This window comes from Ursus americanus, chromosome 11 (genome assembly GCF_024610735.1).
Source record: "Ursus americanus isolate L20-20 chromosome 11, mUrsAme1.1.p, whole genome shotgun sequence".
In the NCBI taxonomy this organism is placed as follows: Eukaryota; Metazoa; Chordata; class Mammalia; order Carnivora; family Ursidae; genus Ursus; species Ursus americanus.
In genome coordinates this window covers 39,354,580-39,379,340 of record NC_142137.1, presented here as the reverse complement: position 1 = coordinate 39,379,340, position 24,761 = coordinate 39,354,580, and the positions used below count along the sequence as shown (strand labels likewise).

Genomic DNA, 24,761 nt, shown 5'->3' with positions numbered 1-24,761 from the left:
AGTGCCAGTAACACGCAGGCTTCATACGGCACTGCTCCCTGAACACAGTCCAAACATGGCCCAGTGACCCTTGCCTTAATTTCTCACAGCATAGCTGAAACTAAGACAGAAAATGAAAGGGAAACTTTCCTAAAGGTCGGGGATCAAATGAGGACAACAAACAAACAAACAGCCCAAAAAACAGTTAACACACGACAAGATAACCTATATGGAGTTGTAGTGGTTATTCATACAAATAGCCTTACCATCATCCCTCATATTGGTTTCTAGGCTCCTTTTACATATGCAACACACTACTGCACAATACATTCACTTTAGTACCAGCTTTCATTTTCAACTGAGAGGCATATTCTTCCAGGGGTTTTGTCCTTCAAAAAGAGTCCTCTCTCCCTAATTTGAAAACCATTGTTTCATACCAATCTATTTTGCTTCTGCCACCTGGAAACAAACACCGTTAAGCATTTATAGACTCTTCCTTTACACCTAGAAAGCGAGGCCCAGAGAAGTATCTGTTTGAATTTATTTCTTGTCTGAGGACCTACCTCTTCATAGATGAATATAAATGGTACTGGAAGATTCTGCCCTAATTTGTGTAGTCCAAACTGACTAGCCAGAGCAGTATGGCATCATTCCATGCTCAACAAGACATCTATTTTGAACACAACACGGTAAAGCTAACATCTCACAGAGATAACCCACCTAAAGTAGCAGGAGGGCCATCTACTCATATAGTGTACCTGAGGAAATGCGAGTATTGTCTGTACCAACAGGTGAAAGCAAGAGATAGATTTCAGCCTGAAGGTAACAATGAATTCTTTCAAAATGGAAGGGAATGATTCTCTAAGCAGAAAGCTTCTTAAAAATGGAAGTGTTTGATCAGTGTCTGAATGTCCACCTGCAGGTATTTTGTAGAGAAGACTTATATACATGTAGACTGTTGCATTGGGTTCCTGTACAGATCTGAGAGGGTAAATACAGCAAAGTAGGAATGCAGAGTACGGAAGGTGAGAAATACATAGCCCTAACACCTTCCAGACCATTTCATAATGAGCACCAGACTTGGCTTACTTTTACCCATTCTTCAGCATGTCATTAGGGAGAAATGATTCTTCAACTTTTCTCGTGTGCTGAAGACCCAAGGGATGATGTGGTGAAGCAAAAAAAACCAACAGTTTTCAATCCCATTGTAGGTGAATTTTTGATAGCTATGAGCCTTGATTATTACAATTATTGTAGTGTTTTTTTTAAACGTCAGATGTAGGTTAAGATACTAAATGAATTCTATTACTTGGTCTTTGTTGTTAGAAGTTCAAGTAAAGACTCCATAAAATATTATGGCTAATTTATGCGTCAGTAAAGGAAACAAAGAACAACTTTAGCAAAGCACATCATTAGTAACTAGAGAGACAGATGCATCCTAATAAAACTTAGTAGATCTGCATCATAGCTGGGTATTACACATTTTTTCAAAGTTAGCGTATATAACACACCCTTTGTTTAAGCTGGCTTCTTTAAACCAGGCTAGACAACTTCATCTTTATCTCCCTCCCAAATCTATGCTAGCAACAATCACTTTAGAAGCTACACTTGTTTTCTATAGCCTCTAACATTAATGATGCATTAATGCCAAGAGAAATTGGTGTGTGTCATAGGATGAACTGATCTTGCAGGGCTCATGCAATCTGATTTTCAATTTGTAAACACTGTCAACTTAGATGATGTCAGGGATAAACCAAAGAGCAATGCAGCATGCTAGCCACACTTTCATAGGAAACCACTAAACATTTTACACATGGGAAAAAATTCTCAAATTATTTTTACCAAAAGAAAGCTTAGGCATATTGATTGATTGATTGATATAAATGAAAATTGTTTACTGGAGGCACAACTGAAGATGTGCATCTGGGATCTGAACAAAGGATTGGCGGGGCCCCAGAAGCAGAAATAGTGGGAAGCCACTGTCACTCTTAGGGCCAAAGAGACAAAGGAGGAAAGAGGTTTTTGCAGCCCAGTGAGAATTAGAAATATGGGGGAGGTACCTCCTACCTAGCGGGAGGTACAGTCCTAAAGGGAAACAGCTACTGCCTGAGTTTTGTACTGAATTAGGAAGGGAGTGAGGAAGTAATGCATCTACTATTCTCTCCTTGCACCCTTTTGCCTCCTGCCAATGGCAACAGCTGGCTGAACCCAAATAGGAATCGAGACGGAAGGGAGTCTGGAAAAGCAGTTCAAAGAGGCAACTTTCTGGAGTACAGGACAGGTCAGAGAGGATTGAGTAATAGACACAGGAAGGGGGTAAATTGAGTATTACCAGAATTCCAGCCTTCCACTTAAGCACATTTTAAAGTACATTAATTAGGAACAAGAAATCCATTGATTTGATTTTAAAGACCTTAGAAAAGTTCTCTTATCACACAAGGAAATAATGTATTTGCAGTTTTATCAAATGTGATTTCTACCCAGAGGGTTTAATAATTAAGAGAGGGGGGAAAAAACCTGCTAACTATATAAGGTAAGAACATAGAGGGAGTTTCCCCAGGACATTTTACTGGTTTTTTTCTTCACCTTACAATGAATCAAAGCACCATTCTGTGAATTTTCAAGGCTCTGTTTATTATTTGTGGGGAGAGTGGGGTTTATATTAGTTTCGCCTCAAGGAAACCATAAAGAAAATGACCTCTAACACATTCCCTGCGTTTATTTATGCATGACCTTCAACTTAGTCCAAAACAGTATGAAAATGGGGACCCTTTCTTGTTCTATACTGGGAAACAGGAAGGAAACCAAGAACTGCCCCATCTCAGTACAACTCCTAAGGCATAAAATGACTACATTTTATCATTTGTAATTCTCTCCTCCTTTTCATGAAAAACTATCACTTTCTTTACCTCTCAGAACATGGCTTATCCATTTCCATGAATTCAGTCACCCTCCCCTGCTTCAGTCTCCTCAAATATTAATGCTTGCCATCAGATCCCTCCTCATAAGATCCACTTTTTAGAGATCTCTTTGAAGCCCCAAAGGGTCTTCGAACTTAACATCATCAATACATTTCAAACCATTTTTTTTTCACTCCCCAAGCCTGTTCTTGAAGACATAGTCAATAACATCCCTCCTTTGTTCCCACCATCCATCAGTCACCCAATCTTTTATTCCACCTGTCTTGTTCTTTTTTTTTTTTTTTAAAAGATTTTATTTATTTATTCGACAGAGAGAGAGACAGCCAGCGAGAGAGGGAACACAAGCAGGGGGAGTGGGAGAGGAAGAAGCAGGCTCATAGAGGAGGAGCCTGAAGTGGGGCTCGATCCCGTAACGCCGGGATCGTGCCCTGAGCCGAAGGCAGATGCTTAACCGCTGTGCCACCCAGGAGCCCCCCGCCCCCGTCTTGTTCTTGACTCCTCTATCTCCTTCCCCATAACCCAGGGTTGCTCATTCTATGGCCCCTGCCTAATAATGAGAACAAACATAATAATTTCTAGCAAGTGTTGAGCACTTAGGATGTGTCAGACATGCTAAGTACTTTACATGTGTGGCCCTGTTTAATCCTTACTCTGCCTTTCTGACAGTCACTATTACTAACCCCAGTAAAACATGTGAAAACTGTACTTACAGGGGCAGAGCTCATATTTGGCAGACTGAGTTTAAATATAGTTGGAAGCCAGTGCTCTGACCCACCTTTTCCAGCTTGGCAAATTGAACATTTCAAAGCTTAGTTTACTCTTATTGAAGCCTTTCCAATCTCTCCTGTCCTTTCTTCTCCCAGTGCTCTCAGCATTTTCTGCCCGCATTTACTACAGTACACATTATTATTATATATGCATTGACCCATTTATTAGTTCCTCCAACAAATACAATTTGAGAGCGCAGTCTATCAGACACAGAGCTTGACACAGCTTCTCAGCAGTGAGCAAGCCTGGACCTGGCCTCCTAGAGACCAGTGGGAGAGACTTTAAGCAAATAACCAGACAATAACACCATAAAATCCCAGATGATAGTTGCTATGGAGAAAAACTCAGGTGCTGGGGATGTGTCTGTCACCAGGCATCACACAAGCACCATTAAAGCCACAACTTTAGCATTTTCATTTTCCCATTGCTAATGTGTTCTCTGTACTGATATGCAGTTGGATTAATACATTCTAGGGACTGTTTTGGTTAGAAATTAGATTTTTTATCGTATTTGAAATTAATGTTGAAGAAATGGAATGGTAAAATATTTTGGCCTCATGACAAGAGTTGCAGGAACGAGGAGACAAATACTTCTGAGAAAGACTGGATTTGCACAAAGGGAAGGTTGTCTCAATGTAAATCTCTCCATTCAGGAATATACTAGTTCTATTTGATACAGTAGTAGTTTAATGGAGTTCAGAACATAATGAAAAGCTCTGGGTACTCAAACTTCTGTCAGAAGGGAGATCAGCTGAGTGAGGGCTTGGAAGGATGTACTGGCACCTAGGAGTTCTTCTTCCTGCTTGTTGATATATTCTGTTTACCCCCTTTTCACTTGCAAAATACAAAAACAAATTAACAAGTGATAGTTACAAACCTATTTAAATGAAATCCCCACATATGATATTTTAGATTTCCAATTTCATGTGAGATGTATCCAAAGGTATTTCCTGCTATAAAACAACAATTTTAACCTTCTATTTAAGTGCTTCTGAATTGACAGAAATCATAATAAGCATTCAAGGAGTGGTATCTTGGATCACAACATTATAATTCAATGACACAAAAAGAGTAATATTGAAATATACATTACAAGGGTTTCATCAATAGATACAAAACCCATTTAGGCTGTAAACAATATTATAAAGAGATTTTAAATTGCTCAGACACGTAAGACATTAGTAGTAATCTTTTTTGTTTGTTTGTTTCTATTGTGTTATGACTCAATTCATTACATTCAAATACTTCAATTCAATACTCTTAAAGTTATGATGAACTACACCATTTGGAAGTGGGTTCTGTTATTGGGGAAACAGAATTTTTAAAAATAGAGCAAACCTGAGAAACAGCCATTGATTTACCACAAAGAACAAAGATCATAGTCTCAATGTAGGGTGCTATACTATAATCATGAAAGTCACAGTTGGTTTGCTGAAGCAGCCATGTCTGAGCTCTCCTTACTTATAATATTCAGACAGGTATGGACACGTAAATCAAGCAGTTAATGTTAACATAAGAGCTTAGAGTTTAATGATGAAAAATGCTATATAAACATTATATTAAAGAGTAAAAATCTTTGCTTCAAGAATTGTGTGAATTATCCCTAGAACTTTGTACTATATAAAACAGGGGGACTATTTACCTTTTCTGTTAGAGATCTTCTCTTTTATAAGAATAAAGATGAGTAATAACAGTAATCATCCCCAAATTTTGTGGTAATTATATTTTTCTTGAAAGCTGTTTAATAGTTTTACTCTATATTGAGATTTTCATCCCTCACCCATTACCAAGGATTTCAACTGTTTATGATCAACAACGTTTATTTTGTGTTGAATTTCTCCTGTCCCCAAAGCAAATTTCCCTCTCCTTTGCTCATCAGAAGTAAAAAACTGAACTTACTAGGTTTGAGGTTTTGATCCATTTGCCCCCTACATCTCTTCTTACCTACAACCCAACTGATGGACATTGGAGGAAGCCTGACATTGGGAAATGTTATCAGGGTGCCCTTGGTTCAATCAAAATTATATAAATATAGGATCTTATATTTTTTAATTTTTATATATTTTACATACTCTCAATACATGTGCATTCTGATAAATAAAGCTCATCGCCAATGATTTGGTGATTTGGGATGAAATGAAGTTTATAAAATTTTACTACAGCTATAATTGCACCTTAAATTACACCTTTTAACCCATTTCACAAGAACAATATATTTTTGAATGATTTCCACTCTGACTCAATTATGCGTACATGTTTTAAATACCAAAATTCCTAAATAGTACAGTCTGAGTTTATATATACATATATTTTATAAATGTGTATTAATTGTATCTATCTATCTATATATATTATAAACAAATAAATCATATAAATGATTCCAAACATAATTTAGAAAAAAAATAAAATAGGCTGTTATGGGATAAGTATCCTTCTAAAACTAGTCATTTCTGATCACATCAACAACACAAAATTGGAATAAAAATAACTTAACCTAAGAATATAGAGAGTCAAATAAAATTATGCTATTGCTATTAAGTCAGTATTCAAAATCACTGTGAGTGTATTATTTTAGTTATACAGTTTGGCAACCTCCAAAATGTATTTTTAGAGAAGAAAAAAAAAGGTTTCCTGCTAGTTACGAGCCTATAGCCTTCACAAAGACGGTAAATAAAATAATTAACTATGAGAGTCAAGCAATTTCAAAGCCCAGTTATTCATTAAGAGGCTTTGACTAACCCACCCTAGCTCAGCATTGCAACCCGCGGACGGAAGTACTTGCTAAACCACAGTCCCTCAAAGCTACAGAACGAATACCATAGCCACCACTGCTTCCAAGACCGGAACATGGGCAAAGACTTACCTTAAATGGAGAGGACTTCAAACAGCCTTTGAAACCACCTCCTCCTGCCATTCTGCTATAATGACAAGGATGAAAAACTACCGCCACGGCGGGCCTCATCATCTTCCCGCTTCCCAGTTCCGCTGCACACCAGCATCACCCAGGGACGCTCAAACATGTGCCAGACAGTTGTCGAGGGGCGGGCCCGGGGCACCAGTGATGGTGATGGACAGCCGGTGCTGTGAATCAGGGATTAGCTCCCGCACTTGCTGCCCTCATTGCCCCGCCTTCAGTCTGGCCCTCCTGTGACTTCCTCTACTCATGCTGCAAGAATGACCTTTCTGTAATGCCTACAGAGTTAAATTCAAACTTCTGAGCCCAGTGTAAGACTCAACACGATCTGCTTTTAAATACCTGCCCGCCGCTCTCCTTGGCTTTCTCCCCACCAGCCCATCAAGCATTTGTTTCCAGCACGCCTGCCTCAGCCTCAGGGCCTGCGCACTTAACTCATTCCTTGCTCTGACGTGTTCTCCAATGTTTATCTGTTATCTGCCTGGAGAACTGCATCTTCTCCAAGAAGTCTTTCCTCACATCCTAGCCTCTTCTCCTCCATCAGTGTTCTCAAAGCACAAGTGTAGTGGGGTTCTTCTTGTTTGTTTGTTTGACTAATCATATTGAACTGTCATTTTAGAACAGATATCTCTCTCACCTTCGTTAGACATTTTTGGAGCAAGGACTATGTCACATTTGCCTCCGAACCCCCCAAACTTAGCATACTGTCTAGCTTATACTGGCATTTTGTACATGAATGAATAGCATTTTATACTATTTTCACTTATTATAGACGGAACCGGAGGAGATTCACATTGGGTCCACCAAAAAAAGCCAAGCTTACACTAAAAAGGATCAGTATTTACTTAACATTTAGTAATAGCAGTGCCAGTTACTTGAAAAGATTAGTCATTCAATTAGGCTGCTAAATGATTTTTAAACATGGTTAAAGTCAAAGAAAAACTTTAATTAAATCCTCAAGAGTGCTCTCTGATCATCAGCCTCCCCAAACCACATATTTTCGGTATCACAGCCAATATATACTCACCTTAGACTTCGGTAAGGGAAGGAAGCCCACTTAATGCCCACCACAAGTTGGCCTAATTTGGCATCATGTGACATCTAACCCACAACTCTGGTGAACATGCTTACTTTGTATTTGCTTTCTGATCTGGAAGGGGTGGGGATATGTCCTTTTCTCTTGAAGGTTGTAAAGTGCTTGCACTGCGGACATGGCTTGGTGCTGGAATCAATACGGCCAAGTTCCAAGAAGTACTTATATTTGATGGAATCTTCATGTGTTAAATTAAAGACAATTGTTCTTTCTTCCAGGAATTCAAAACATTCTGTGATAGGGCATTTGATTTCTACTTGGCCAAGTTGTACCTGTGTGAAAGAGCACATGGGAGACAAAAAAAAAAAAAAAAAAAAAAAGCGCTGGTTAACTTTCTCTTCTTTCTTTCTTTTTTTTTTCATATATTATTGCTTATTTCATGATTACAGTAAAGGATTACCCGTCACTTTTCAGGATTTCTAACATAATAAATGGTAATCACTTTGGTACCTACATTAGGCAGGACCAAGATAATTCACCACTATATAAAGTCTCCGAAATGATTCACAGCATATTTAAGCATTCTCTGTCATCATATTTGTGAATTTATATGGACCTAAGCCATAGGCTCACCAAAGAAGCAAATTATCATCCCATCCTTTTGGAAAACGAAGGGTAAGACAGCATTCAGACAATGTGCCAGCCAAAGGAACCACTAGGACGAAAAGGTGATTCAGATTTTTCAACCTTACTACAGAGTACCTCAGCACCTTTACTTTAAAGGAAAAAAAGGGTTTGAAAGTGTGTGCGTGTGTGTGTGTGTATGTATATATATATATATATACATATATATATATCACCTACTAGTTTAAAAATATTGCAATGATAACCTCAGTTTCCCTTACTCTTTCATGCAATGAACGTATAATAGTTTTTTATGTCATCAGAATCACAGGAACAAGTAAGAAAATTACACCAATCACATTGGTTTTTTAAAAAAATCCATATGAGACCTGGCTACATCTGAGGTCATTTATAAAATGAATTTCTTCCCAGGACCACAGAGTTAGGTTAGGACAGAGGAGAAGGATGTACTAGAATGCTACATTTAGCATTTGGTCTGGGATTCTAGATAAGGTTAGCATTAAAGATTATAGCATAAGATTAAAGCACAAAATGTGGACACAACTAAATTTTAAAAGATGAAGAAAATAAACTACTTTGAATTAAGGAGTTTCATAAATGTTTTCCACAAGTTGTGAATAAGAAGTGTTTATCGTATTTATATATCATGGCATCATAATCTCTTTTTGCATATCCTAATACACAAAGGAAGGCAGTGAAAGTTCCAAATGGCAAACAATGCTAAACGTTTCTTTTTCACTTGGGTGAACCTGACATTCTGAGAGGGCAAAACACACTGACCTTAATGAGAAAAAGCCCCCGTGAAAACTGAGGGGGAAATGGGGAAAAGCTATGCTGTCTGGGAAAAGAAAAACATCACCACAAAGAGCAATTTAACACACAACTGACATCATAGTAACTTTTAACTTTGCTGTTTATCTGGCGTAGACTTGAGGATAGGTAGTTAAGAAGCCACAGGCTGAAGGATGCATGGGATGATACATTTAATACGAGCAAAGGACATGAGCCAGACTGATAATGAAATGAAGAAGTCTGGCTTTAGATAAAGCTCCTTCTTAGGATCAAACCTGCGGAAAGTGTCAATTGCTGCATAATTTCATACTATTATTGTACAAACACAGTCTAGGGAGGCTTTTCAAATATCAGCCCAAAATAATTTTTCTACTTTTATGATGTCTGCTTATAGCTGCCATCAGATTTTATTATTACACTTGTTAGAGTTATGAAATGTTATTATAAACCCAATTAAGTTTTATAATACATTGTTTTCAGTTATAGCTCAAGACATAAATCCACAGAAGATTTAAACAGGCAGAAAGAACATGTGTGGCATTATTAGAAACTGGGTTACTGAAGCATTTGCAACTTTTTAAAAATTAATAAATGTTTCCTTTTTAAATATTCTGTCAACATTTACCAAGCCTCTTTTAACATTCTGATCCAGGTGGGTTAAGCACTGAAGCTTTGCAGGGCCCATCAGTAAAGAAGTAATCATGATACAGAGTGTGAGTCTGCCTGACAGGCAAGAGCAGGGTGTCAAGAGAGGATATGGGGGAGGCTTGGTAACCTCACATTTCGAGGTTCAGAGGAGGCTTCTTGGAAGAAGTGAGGTTTCAAGTGAGATCTTAAGATTAGTAGGACTGAGCCAAACAAGGGTAAGGTGTTTCAAGCAGACAGAAGATACAACATGAACAAAGGCTTGGAAGTAAGAGAATAAGGCACACGACAGCAGGGGTGCTCCGTATTTTCTCCACCTCCTAGTTGGATCAAATGTATACTGCCCTAAGGTACATGCATCCTAACCAAAAGATGACAGCCTTAGAGGGACTGAGAGATTACCAGGAGGACTGGACCACAAAGCCAGACTATAGGAAGATAAGGGCATACAGATGAACTGGGATCAGAGCATGAGGGCAGAGCAGGAAGCCATCCTAAAAGTCTGGATGTTTTCATAAAAAACAAAACAAAACAAAAAAAAACAACACTCCAGTTTTCAGCAAGTGAAAAACAATTTCTTTTCATTCCACATAGAAGGAGCTCCCTTGGGCCATTTCAAATGATTCTTGTTTATTGGGGTGCGGCATACTTTAGGGGATAAGAGCCAAATTTTTTGCTACCAGGTCAATGTTTTAACCTGGCCTCCTTCCCCTATAAATTTATTTTAACCATACAAATGATAACAATGGAAGCAGTAAGTTCAGAGCCACCCAGGGATAGTCAGGTCTTATAGAAATGGAATGTAGTTTAGGGACCAGAACAATCCAAAGCAGCTCAAGGGAGCAAGTTCTCTTGTTACTCCTTCAGCAGCGAGTGTTCATTACCACACCACAGTGGGTATTACCTACCATCTAACATCCAACCACAGGACCTTGTCTTCCTCAGTGTTTTTCAAATCTGCCCACATACCTATCCATTTCCATAGAACACACAATTTCTTCACGCTCTCTAACTCTGCATTTTGCCCACTCCATACCTTGTCTTCTTTTGGAAAGCTCCAAAATCTCTACCCCACCACACTGAACCAAATGATCTCTATTTTATTAAGCAGAGAGAAGCAATATGATCATAGTTCCTCATCTTCCCACTACCAACTCTCTCCCAATCTATGACTGTCCCCATCTTTTCTGTCATCCTTCCTTTTCAAGTATAGGGTCTCAATCTACCTCCAGGACAACTGCTTGAGTCTCTTAAAGGGTTTGCTGAGAATTATGGCCCACTCAGGACCTACAAAATTTGAATCATTGCTGGTAAGCTAGTAATTGGCAGTTTGGAAAAATTACTCATACAGTTCTTTGAATTACTCATAGTTCTTCATACTAACAATATCTCCTTTTTCATAATAAAACGCTACTCATGACCTCTACAACCTCTTGGCCTCTGCATATCTTTCTTTCTCAGAATAAGTTCCTCAAAAAAATCACCACCAAATAAATAATCATGATTAAGCAGAGCACATTCATTTATTTATTCAACAAGGCATGTACTTCACCGATTCAAGGACATAGGCTTTCAGCATTTTAATATCTCAAAAGTCAGGATTGTCTTATTATCTTTAGCAGTGTCCCATAGTTTAATTTGCAGTTTTTATTTTCTTGGTGGCACATAAAGTAATACTGCATCTTACAATTGATCATGTCTTACATTTCAATGAAATGTGGTTTTTACAAGTTAGGCACCATAGTGGACTCTGGAGAAACGAGGGGAGAGGGACACAGAGCTTCTTTGCAGGAAATGTGTGACAAGTAAATAAGCCAGGCAGATTCTAGTCAGTGCTAGAGGGAACCACACATCAGGGAAGGGATCTCTGAGGAGGTGTGAACTTGAACGGGGAACTAAAGTGCCCACCATGCAGAGAAACTGGGGAAGAGACGCCAGGCAACAGAAGCAAGGACATGGCCCCAGGGCACAAAGTGTCTGATGGGCTTGTGTTCACAGAACAGAACTGAGTGACTGAGACGCACACCAGGTGAGCCAGAGCACAAAGGCCTTGTTGGCTGTGACAGGAAGTTATGGATTGTATTCTAAATTCAACAAGAATCACTGACTCGTTTTATGAGGTGGAGTGACATACCTTGATTGATATTAAAAACATCACTCAGGCTCTTCCTGGAGAATGGACTGTAGAAGGACAAAAGTGGAGACTGAGAGAATGACAGGACCAGGATTGTACTTTCTTCTTACCAGTAGCCTCTGACTGTTTCAGCCCTCTAGACAGTCGATGAAGGATGATGAACTAGGTGATAGGAGTAGCCAGATATGGGGCACATTTTGGAAGTGGAACCTATGTGGTTTGGTGATAGACCAGACATTGAAAATGAAGTAAAGGAAGGAAGCAAAGATAACTCTAGGATCTTGGCTTGAATAATCCAATGATGAGCCAATGTTACTCACTGAGAAGCGTCTAATAAAATACAGTTTACATGGATATGTGATATTTGCTGAAAAGGATTCACTACAAATTTATTATAGCAACAAGAATAAAGTCCATTAATTCATCCAAAAACCATACATTTAGCTTCTATAATATTACAAGTACAAGATACAGGTCACGATATAAAGTAGCCTAAGCTATGAATCTTGCCTTTGTGGAACTTCAGAATATAGCAATCAAATTTGTGTTGATAGCCTCTTCTAGCACCTCATGATTTGATGATATGAATTCATTTAATATCTTACCCACTGTTTAAAACATATTTTATTAGAGTAATCATAAACATATGCAAAAGTAAACAGACTGATATTATGAATCCTTAAGTACCCATTCTCCAGTATCAACACTCATTAACTCTTGGCCAATCTTGTTTCTTCTGTGCACTGACCCATATGGTCCTCCCATATTATTTTGAAACAAATAGCAAACATCATGCCATTTCATTCATGAATATTTCAGTATGGATCTAAAGAAAATCAGTCCTTTAAAATACATAAACATGATACCAAATATCTCCTCAAATGACAATAATTCTTTGATATCAATTTAATAGTTCAAATAACATGTCATCAAACTTCTGTTTCAAGGCTTTTATGTGCTTAATATACTTAAAACAAAGATATTTTATTTTTTGAAAAACTATTTATTTATTGAGAGAGAGAGTAGGGGAGGAGCAGAGAGGGAGGGGGAGGAAGGGGTAAAGAATCTCAAGCAGATCTGCACTGAGCACAGAGCCCAACATGGGGCTCGATCTCAAGACCCCAAGATCATGACCTGAGCCGAAATCAAGAGTCAGATGCTTAATCAACTGCACCACCCAGGTGCCCCCAAACAAAGATATTTTAAATTTATGTTGTGTTCAATGCTAATACCAGTATTTATATCACTGAAAAATATGCTCTCCAATTCTTCTGTACAAAAACATGTCTATTTTTGTAAGACAAAATTACTTAACGCTAAAACAATCTCCAAGTGTCTCCAAGCAACACTACTATTCACTTAACATTCAAGCTAAAAGGCTAATTTGCCACTTGGGACAACTCAAAAGTAATTCAGTGACACAGGTGAGAAGGAGCCTCTGAAAAAGTGTCAGATTAATTAAATCATCCAAAGAAAAGGACAGAGAATGTTTAAAACTGGACTTCAAAGCTCGATTTATCAAAGGTATGGCTAATGACTTTGATCTTGGTTTTAAGTGTTGGTCATAATAGTTTACAGGGTGCCCCCTACTTCTGTTCACTTGATATCAATTTCCTCTTTCCTTAAAAATGGAATGTGTTAATATGATAAAGGAGAAGAGACTACCACAATAAAAGCAGTCAATCATGAGATGAACATAGCTCCTCCTATGTGCCAAACACCATTCTTTTTTTTTTTTTAAGATTTTACTTTTTTTAAGTAATCTCTACAGTCAACATGGAACTCGAACTTATAACCCTGAGAGCAAGAGTCCCATGCTCTACCTACTGAGCTAACCAGGCGTCCCACCAAGCACTGTTCTAAGCATTTTCTGTGCATTAATGACTTTGTGGAGCACCATAGAAGCAGATTCATTTTCAGGTTCATGGATTTCTGCATGACTTTATCATCAGTGATTATAGGAAAGTGGCTGCTTTACTGATAAATATGCTTTTCTGTTTACTCAACAGCGAACTACAGAGCATTGTGCTAGATGTCTTTGAATTAAAAAAAAAAAGTAATGAAAAACATCAAGCCAAATATCCCAGAAGTTCTCTCAACCCCAAGCAAGATAAATACAAAGAAAAACACACTTAGGCACACTAAGTACAAGTGCCAAGTACCAAACACAAAAAAGTATCTTAAAAGCAACAGAGGAGAGGCATGCCTGGGTGGCTCAGTTGGTTAAGCGTCTGCCTTCAGCTCAGGTCATGATTCTAGGGTTCTGGAATCAAGCCTCACATCAGGCTCCCTGCTTCTTTCTGCTCTCCTCCCCTTCTCCTACTGCCCCTCTCCCCGCTTGTGCTCTCTCTCTCTCAAATAAATAAATAAAATCTTAAAAAAAAAAAAAAAAGGAGCAGAGAAAGATACTCCTACACAGAAAACTTCAGTCCCATGTGCCTTGCTGGTAAATTCTACTGAGAATTTAAGGATGAAATAATACCAACATTACACAACTACTCTTAGAGTACGGGGAAACAGGTGTGGGGGGAGGGGTCACTGCTCAACTTGTTTTATTAGGTCAGCATAATCCTGATACCAAAACCTGATAAAGACATTGCAAGAAAGGAAAATTACTGACCAATCTCTTCATAAACATAGATGCAAAAATCCTAAACAAAATATTAGTAAACCAAACTGAACAATACAAGAAAAAGGTAATATATCCTGATCAAAGAAGGTTTATTGTAAGAATACAAGTTTAGTTTAACATTCAAAAATCAATTGGTATAAGGGCGCCTGGGTGGCGCAGTCGTTGAGCTTCTGCCTTCAGCTCAGGGCGTGATCCCGGCGTTCTGGGATCGAGCCCCACATCAGGCTTCTCCACTAGGAGCCTGCTTCTTCCTCTCCCACTCCCCCTGCTTGTGTTCCCTCTCTCGCTGGCTGTCTCTCTCTGTCAAATAAATAAATAAAATCTTAAAAAAAAAAATCAATTGGTATAACTCACATTAATAAGGGAGAAAAATCATATGATTATCTCCATAGAAAGAGGAAAGTATTTGACAAATTCAACATTCATTCATGTTAAAATCTTGGCAAACTGGGAAGAGATGAAAACTCTTCATTAAAATGATAAAGAGTGTTTATTTTAAAAACCTACAATAAACATCACACTCAATAGTGAAATACTGAAAACTTTCCTCTTGAGATTGGAAATGGATCAAGTATGCACTGCCACCATTATTCAGCATTGACTAGAGCTCATAACCAATGCAAAAGAGAAGAGAAGTGATAATAAAACAATCAGAAATGAAGATCTAAAATCCTCCATTTCTTGCAGATTGCATAATTACATATGCAGAAAACCCAAAATAATCTACAGATAAACTATTAGGATTAAAAAGTGAATTTAGCAAATTTGCTGAATAGGTCAACTACACAAAAAACAAATGTATTTCTATAACTGGTAACAAGTGATGTGAAAATAATATTTAAGAAATATCATTTATAGCAATATAAAAAACATGAAATATTAATAAACCCAACAAAAGATGATTAATACTACCCCACAGATATATTTGAAACATTTTTGAGAAAATAAAAAGAAGTAAATGAATGGAGGGATATATCAGGGTCTTGAATTGGAAGTTCCAATACGGTAGAAATGTAAATTCAGTCATTTTTATCTATAAAATTTCCCGCAGTTTTCTTTCTCTTTTTTTTGAGGAAAAAGTTCAAAATTACAAGCTGACTGTAAAATACTTATGGGTGGTCATGATACACCCCCCCCTTTTTTTTTTAAGATTTTATTTATTTATTTGAGAGAGAGAGAGAGAGAGAGAGAGTGAGCAAGGGGAGGGGCAGTGGGAGAAGCAGACTCGCCGCTGAGCAGGGAGCCCAATGTGGGACTCCATCCCAGCCTCCTGGGATCACGACCTGAGCTGAAGGCAGGCACTTAACTCACTGAGCCACCCCGGTGCCCCGGTCATGATACTCCTGATTAAGAAAAACAAAGTCGTAGAACTTGTTTTACCAGATATAAGATGAATCACCAGGTACAGTAACTGCAATAGTTTCACACTAGCACCAAGATCGATAAGGATGGATAATGAAAAATAATAGAACACAAGAGTCCTGAAGAGAAGGACTCGCATATGGACAATAAAGGCATTGACATTACAGAGCAATGTGGAGGATAATTTCTTTCAATAAATTGTTCTGGGTCACTGAAATATCCTTTAAAAAATATGTCTTGACTTCTACCTCAAACCCAGTGGACTGTAGCTATAATTATAAAAGACTAAACAATAAAACTTCTAAAGATGATCAAGAAAAATATCTTCATGATCTCAGGAAAGGGAAACATCTCTTACATGTGACACGAAAAATACTCACCACAAAAAATTGATAAATTGGATTAAATAAAATTTAAACCTCTGTTCACCAACAGATACTGTGGAGGGAGTGAGACTGTAAATTAGAATGGGAGAAGATATTTGCAATATGCAAAGACAAGGTTTTGTTCATCCAGAATATATAAAGAACCTCTCCAAGTCAATAAGAAAAAGGAAGACAACCAACCAAACAGAAAAGTAGTCAAGGCACTTCACAAAGGAGGATGTTCAATGGCCAACAAACATGAAAGTGTGTTCAACTTCATGAGTTATCAGGGGAATGAACATTAACACCACAATGACATGTAATTTTAAAGGAATTAATTGAGTTCTCATAGCACTTACAGAGTCAGTAAAATAATGTTTGAACAGTTAAAATTGTAACTACAATCATGCAGCAGTGTTTTTCTATACACCATCACCTGTTTATGTTAAACTTCTTTCCTCTTTTTTTCTCACCCAAATTTTCCTGCTCCCTTACTAATTTAAGAAAAACTTTTAAATTTTAATTCAGCTTTTTAAATATACGGTCAGAAATTCTCATAACTCAAAAACCAAAAAATATAAAGTAAATAAAAATTAGCAAGTCTCTCTCTTTTAACTGTACTTTCTTTCTATCCATCCCACCAAATGGTTTCTGTTTCCCTCAAGAAATGTTTTAGCACATATAAGAAACGCAAATATATGTATTTTGTCCCTTTTTTACCTAAATGTTAGCAAATAACAATCACCTTGTTTTCTTCACTTGACAATATATTGTGGAAATATTTTCATATCACATAGGAAGGGCTTCCTTGGTTTTTGTTTTTAATTAACTTCCTAGATTTCCACTGTAGTATAACCAGCCCTATTTCTCATATTGTTGAACATTTAGATTATTTTTTAGGATATATTTTGCTATGGCAAATAATGCCACAATGAATACCCTTAGATGTAAATTATTCACAAGTGGGCAAGTATATCAGTAAGATAAATCTTAAAGATAGATTCTTTAAGAGGATAACTTTCAAATTTTAATCAGTCTGTAATAAATATTAATATGAAGGGATTTTTCAAAACAACGTACTGATGAACTAATTAGACTGCTGAACTATTTAGACTGAAGGAAAAATGTATATGTAATATGTGCTCAGATGAACAGAACAAGTTCACAAATCATATATTCATTTAACTATGACAAAATTTACTTTTTGAAAGGCAGAAATTTTGGAATAGACTAGATATTTAGTCACACTATTAGAGAGGGAAATACTTCTAAAAGAAAAATTTTGAGTTTTCTTTGTTTACATGTTATCCACTCTGATTTCCCCATCATTATGTTAATCTAATTAAGATATTCCGATTTCTAACAATCAGAATATAAAGATACTAAGCAGGTAATTTACAAAAAGGACCCCCCACATGGAAATCAGTGGCAAGATTCTGCTGCTGTTTATGTAGCTGAGTGTCCTTGAGTTTCAGGGGCACACACAATCGACTCTTGGAAACAGACTAATTCACCTTTAGGGTTCCCTGCTGTCTCTAAAATTGTGTAAGTATAAGGCAGGCTCTAACTTACAAAAAGACAGACAGTACACTTAAGCTTTCCAAAGCTTTAGCTCTACCTTAAAAAATCAGTAGAATGTAGTAGTTAAAAGCGCAGATTCCAGACTCAGATTGGCTCTGTGCCTCACCACTAGTCCCTTACTCTCTCCCTCATCCAGCATTTGCATCCGTAAAACCGGGATGGTAATATACCAACTGAACCATGGTGTTTAGAGGACTGTATGAGTTAATTAGTGCAAAATACCTGGAACAGTACCTGACAGGGAAAACTCAATAAAAATTGGCTAATATCTATCTACCTTGATATTTAGAAAACAATATTTCACAAAATTCATTTAAGAAATTAAAAACTCTTACGATGCTTATTTCTTGAGAACATTTCAAATCCTGCAATCATTCATAATTCATAATTCAGTATTCTCATTTATAATTCAGTGTTCTTCCTCCAAAAGTATATATTTAAAGGAAGATAAATAAAGTACAAATTACATGAATATATTGTATTCCAATAAAAAGGACTGAATGCTGAGGTACATAAGAAACACAGATATAGATTTATACCAAAAGTGTGGAAATACAGACACATAGATATGGAAATATGGATATACAGTTCATAGTAATAAACAGGAAATGGCATTTTTAGTTGATCTAGTTCCAGAGTAATAATTAGCAATCCTGTGGTGGGGAAGGTAAGACTTAATTTATTTTTTTACCCAGAGGTTTAATTTCAGTAAAAAGAACCAAGTGAAAATTTCAGAGACTAGAAACAACTTTAAGCTTTAAAACATTTACAGAATCCACAAGTAACCCTTTATAACTTCTATCTCTCCCTCCTCATTGGTTTCTTTCTCTTGACCTTCAAAATATGCTTAAATATCTTAAAGTGCCGAAAGCAAGTAAAAGCAAAAGCCATTGGTGGTCCAGTTATGGAAAACTATTTTGCCCTTCCATAAATCATAGTAAATTCTCTTAACAACTCTGAGAAGTGAATAAGAAAGCAAAAACTGCAAGTATAGGTGATTTTGAGGATTTAGGAGTAGGCAGAGTAGTGCCATTGACTCAAATCTTGGGCATATTTAAGCTAATAGGTTCAGGGAAAATTACGCAAAGTAGCAATGTAGTAGTTCCCCAAAATTGTTCCCTGAACACAAGATATTTTTAATTTTCTCCTAGGTCTTATAGGAGGTATTTACCTACTCTTCTGGGTAAGAGGTCTTCAAACACTTGAAGACAGCTATCATATCTCTTCAGCTGTTTCTCTCAGGGAAACATCCCCTCTTCTCTAACTGTTCCTCATATAACGTTTGAAATCTTTTCTTCTTCCTAGCTTTCTCAGTTAAAGTATACCACCCAGAAACCAAAGCCATCATTCAGGTGTGGTCTGGCCCCTGGGGAAACAGGATTATCCTCAACCACAGTAAAACCTGAAAGAAAGGAAACGAAAAAAAAACCTCTCAGGCATTATAAGTTACCAAAATTTAGCCAAGAAGAAGTTGAAAATTTGAACAGGCCAATTACAATAGAGGACCTAATTTAGGGTATGTCTTCTAGGAAAGTGTTTATTCCCCAGGTTTCCCCTCTGCTGCAACAGAATATTCTCTGTTCTCCCTCTTTCTCTCTGTGATTTTCTCTCTTTTCTCAACTCATCTGTTCTTCTCACCTTTTTCTTTCTTGTCTACTTTTACTTTCTTTGATCCTTAAATTGGGCTCCTAAAAGAATTAATCTTGTATTTCTTAAAGTAACCAGCTCTTGGGCTTATCCTATATATGTATATATATATTTTTCCCTCTTTCTTTTCCTTCTTTTGGGTTTTTATGTTTAGGACTATCCTCTTTATGCTTTTATTTGGTTCATTTTGCTATTCTTTTCCTAGTTTCTTTTTTTTTTTTTAAGATTTTATTTATTTATTTGACAGAGAGAGACACAGCCAGCGAGAGAGGGAACACAAGCAGGGGGAGTGGAAGAGGAAGAAGCAGGCTCCCAGCAGAGCAGGGAGTCCAATGCGGGGCTCGATCCCAGAACCCTGGAATCATGACCTGGGCAGATACTCAACAACTGAGCCACCCAGGAGCCCCCTTTTCCTAGTTTCTTAAGATGATTCCTTAGTCCCTTGTTTCCTGCTTTTATACCTTAGTAATGAATAGTTTTTACCATGTTCTAAAAATTTTGGAATGAAATGTTCTCTCTTCATTTTTTTTCTAGGCAGTGTATTAACTGTTTTCACTTCCTCTTTAAGTGTTACTTAATTTCTATGCAGCTAAAATTTTTTGGTAACTTATTTTCTACTATTTTTCACCTTCACTTAATTACAAATAAAGTAAGTGGTCTGTAAAATCTACATTTTAAAAATATTAAGGTTTTATTTCTAGCCAATTACATAATTTAAAAAAGTGTTTCTGGGACATTAGCGTCATTTACTCTAATCTAGAGATGTAAGATTCTATACAGATTTCTAGTAAGTCCCAGTTTGAATGGTTTATGTTAATTCCTCTATTCCTCTATGGGCTCATTAATTTATTTATGTACTCAATTTGATTCTGAAAGAGGAGTATTAAAGTTGTTTACTATGTATTTTTTCAAATTATCTATGTACTTCTCATCGATTTACATATTTAACTGCCGTGTTTCTTGGTGCATACAAGCTTATGACGTTATCTTCGTAAACAGTCTTCTCCCTATTTGGCGTTTTTATATTTAAATTCTACCTCTACCTCATCAGAAATTAGTACTGCCACTTCCTTCTTTTTATAGGCATAAAACTTCTATGGTTTTGCTCATTTCTTCTCATTTCAACTTCTTGGTAAAACACTTTGCTCTAAATGACTCTGTGGATTAGTTTCAACTCAATACCCGATTATTTATTCAGCGCCTACCATGGGCAAGGCACTCTACTACCTCCTGGAGAGAATTTATAGACTTATAAACTGCTACCCTCAAGTAGCTTCCCGCTTATAAGGGGAGATAAACATAGGCATAAATGACCACTGTTTAGGCACAGAAGCAAAAAGGAGAACTGGCTTTGACTGTTCATGGAAAAGGAGGTATTTTAGTTAAACTATGAAGAATAAAAAGGATCTCAATGAGTAGCTGTGGTTGTATTATTTCTTAAATAGAAAAAAATGTGAAAAATATTTTAAAAGATAATTGATACTGTTGGATAAGGAAGCATTAAAATTGTATTTAGATAAGTATGTAAAAGTATACATGAAAAAATATGAAGTGAGGGAGACGAAAGAATCATTCAAAATTGATTTTTCATGCTGTGGAATTATTTTTTTATTTAATGCTCTAGTATTTTTGTTAAAATTTTGATTGTACAGAAAATTTTTATGCATAAGTAGATCCAGAATTGATAGCAAAACCAGTAACCAAAACTTCGGGTTGGTCTTGAAAACAAGACAGGATCTTGAGAATTATGGGTAAATTCAAAACTGAATTAATGAACGTTAAGTTTATCTTGGTAGTCTTAGTTTAAATCCTACCCCACTGCATAATGAATTCTGGGCTTTGCCCCTAACCCTCTGCAGGGTGCAGTGGAGAAGACAGCCATTTCCTATGTAAACTAAACCCTTTGGGTATCCCGCCCACATAGTGCTGCTGTCATTGAAGCTAATTCACAGAAAGCCATGTTCCTTTCCTGGAGCTGATGTCAAAATAGTTATGTGTTTTTTTTTAATCCAAAAACCTTTCTTCTTGAAAACTGTTCAACAAATAGAACAACAAAATCACTCCTTACAATACCACTTGTAAACTTGAAGATAGTCCAAGTTTGACACTTTTAAAAAATACATGTTCTGTATTTTTACTGACAACCATTTAATTTTTTTTTCCTACAGGTTTTGGTCTTTCAGTATTGGCAAGCATCAATACTTTCCTAGACGTTAAACCAAGTTCACATAGTTCTTTAACTTAAAAAGAGCAATTTTTAACAGAGCCTTTTCATGCCAAAACAAAGTATCTTTGTGCACCGTCCACCCAGTTCTAGGAATAGCATGTTCATTACCTGGAGTTTTTAGATTCAATAAAGAAAAATATAATTCCTTCTTCCTGGCTTCTATTCATTATTTCCACATATAAAACACTGTTTAGTGCAGACTAACCAAATTTTCCTTTATATTTCCCAGAAACAAAGTTAAAGTATATTTGAATATGAAAAGAGAAAAGAATATATATGTTTTCAAAAAACTGTCTGCTCTTTTGATGTATGAATTTTAATACTTCCAAAGTAGGGAGGGATCTTATTCTAGGAGTAAAGCAATCTCTTTTAAAAATATGAGTGGATATGGGTGCCTGGCTGGCTCAGTTGGTTGAGCATGTGACTTTTGATCTTGGGGTTGTGCATCTGAGCCCCACGTTGGGTGGAGAGATTACTTAAAAATAAAATGTTTTAGGAGCACCTGGGTGGCTCAGTCAGGTAAGTGTCTGGTTCTTGGTTTCGGCTCAGGTCATGATTTCATGGGTCGTGGGACTGAGCCCTGAGTCAAGCTCTGTGCTCAGCAGGGAGTCTGCTTGAAGATTCTCTCCCTCTGCTCCTCCCCCTGCTCTCTCTCTCAAATAAATAAATAAATACATAAATCTTTTAAAATAAATAAATAAATAATGTTAGCTATCATCTAAGCTTTTAGCGACTCATAATCTTTTTGCTGGTGGAGGTCTTATTTCGATATTGATGGCGGCTGACTGATCAGTGTGGTGGTGTTTGTGGCCAGGGTGGCTATGGCAATTTCTTAAAACAACAATGAAGTTTGACACATTGATGGGCTCTTTCTTTCACAAATGGTTTCTCTAGAGTATGTATGCTGTTTGATCTCAGTAGAACTTCTTTGAAAATTAGAGTCAGTCCTCTCAAACCCTGCCTCTGCCTAATCAACCAAGTTGATGGAATATTCTAAATCCTTTGTTGTTATTCCAACAGTCTGCACAGTATCTCCATCGGGAGTAGATTCCATCTCAAGAAACCACTTTCTTTGCAATTCAGTAAGAAGCAGCTCTTTAACTGTTCAAGTTTGATCATGAGCTTGCAACAATTCAGTCCCATCTTCGGGCTCCACTTCCAGTTCTAGTTCTCTTGATATTTCCATCACATCTGCAGTTACTTCCTCCTCTGCAGTCTTGAATCTCTCAAAGTCATCCATGAGGGTTGGAGTCAACTTCTTCAAAATTCCTGTTGATGCTGACATTTTGACCTCTTCTCATGAATCACAAATGTTCTTAATGGTATCTAGAATGGCGACTCCTTTTTAGGTTTTCAATGTACTTTTCTCAGATCCATCAGAGGAATCACTATCTATGGCAGCCATAGACTTAGGAAATGTATTTCTTAAATAATAAGACTTGAAAGTCAAAATGACTGACTCCTTGAACCATGGGCTACAGAATGGATGTTGTATTGGCAAGCATAAAAACAACATGAATCTTTGTCTCCATCTTGAGCTCTTGAGTGACCAGGTGCATTGTCAATGAGGAGTAATATTTTAAAAGGAATCTTTATTTTTCTGAGCAATAGCTCTCAGAAGAAGGCTCAAAATACTCAGTAAGCCACGTTGTAAACAGATGTGGTGTCATCCAGTCGTTGTTGTTCCCTTTATAGAACATAGGCAAATAGATTCAGCATCATTCTTAAGGGCCTCAGGATTTCTGGAATGGTAAATGAGAATTGGCTTCAGCCAAAAGTCACCAGCTGCATTAGCCCCTAACACGAGAGTCCACTCGTCCTTTGAAGCTTTGAAGCTAAGCATTGACTTCTCTCCTATAGCTATGAACGTCTTAGACGGCATTTTCTTCCTATATAAAGCTGTTTCATTCACATGGGAAATCTGTTGTTTAGTATAGCCACCTTCATTCATTATCTTTGCTAGATCTTCTGGATAACTTGCTGCAAGCTTCTACATCAGCATTTGCAGCCTTACACTTTATGTTATGGAGATGGCTTCTTTCCTTAAACCTCATGAACCAACCTCGGCTAGCTTCAAACTTTGTTCTGCAACTTCACTTCTTTCAGCCTTCATGGAATTGAAGAGAGTTTGAGCCTTGCTCTGGACTAGGTTTTGGCTTAAAGGAATGCTGTGGCTGGTTTGATCTATCCAGATCACTTCCAGACCTACAGTAAAAGTTTAAAGTGTAAGCTTTCTAGAAACTTCTGGTATTGTCACAGTGAACTTCATGATGATGATGATGATGATGATAGCAGCAGCTAACATTTATTGAATGTGTAATAGCCAGGTACTGTAGTAAACACTTTCTATCAATTACCTCATTTTTTCCTGATAAAGATCCTACCAGGATCCCAAAGCATAGAAGAGTAAGTCATTTGCCCAAGGTCACACAGAAAGAAAACACTGAAGCTTTAATTCAAACCTTATCACTACCAGAGTCTGGACACATGGTCACTATGCCCCTGTAGATGCCTACCTAGACTTGGCAAAACTAGCTACTTGAATAATAATGCCATGTTGCTAATGGCCACTGAGAATTCTTAAATGCTTCATCAGAATCAGTAAATGCCTTTCTAAACATGATACTTTCATGAACAGAAGCAGTCTAACCTTGACCTGCCTCCTCCAGGTGCAGTGCTGTAAACAAGCAGATGGTCTCCAAGCCCGTCAGTGCTGTCATCATTGAGCAGCAGCCCTTCTCTGGGTGGCTCTGGGTCACCTCACCTATGAACCATTTCTAATTTTCACTCCTCAAGGCCTCACCCTCAACCTTCCCTTTCAGCTGGCTGATACACATGCAGTCAATAACCTCACCTCCCACTTGACAGGGCAAAAGCTGATGTGTTCAGATGAGAACCCTTCAACTTTTTGTTCCCCACACATCAGGGGTGCATTTTCTTCCATCTTTTCTTCCTCTTTGGTAGAAAGCAGAACCTCTCAAGCTTCTCAAGAGGAATATTTCTACATGCTTTGTCAGGGACCTCAGCTTTCTCTGGTAACTTCAGACAATCAAGCATATAAACATGCTCAAGTCTCTCTCATCATAAAAGCAGAACGAAATAAAAAGTCACTAGCA

At 37.3% G+C, this 24,761-nt stretch overlaps 1 protein-coding gene across 1 annotated transcript in view; it reads right to left on the bottom strand.

The window, feature by feature from the left end:
• RNF217 (ring finger protein 217) overlaps positions 1–24,761 on the bottom strand; it is a 126,995-nt gene that overhangs the window by 40,770 nt on the left and 61,464 nt on the right. Inside the window, exon 2 of the mRNA XM_045798597.2 lies at positions 7,714–7,947. Coding sequence (XP_045654553.1) covers positions 7,714–7,947 — 234 coding nt within the window. The remainder of the gene's footprint in view (positions 1–7,713; positions 7,948–24,761) is intronic.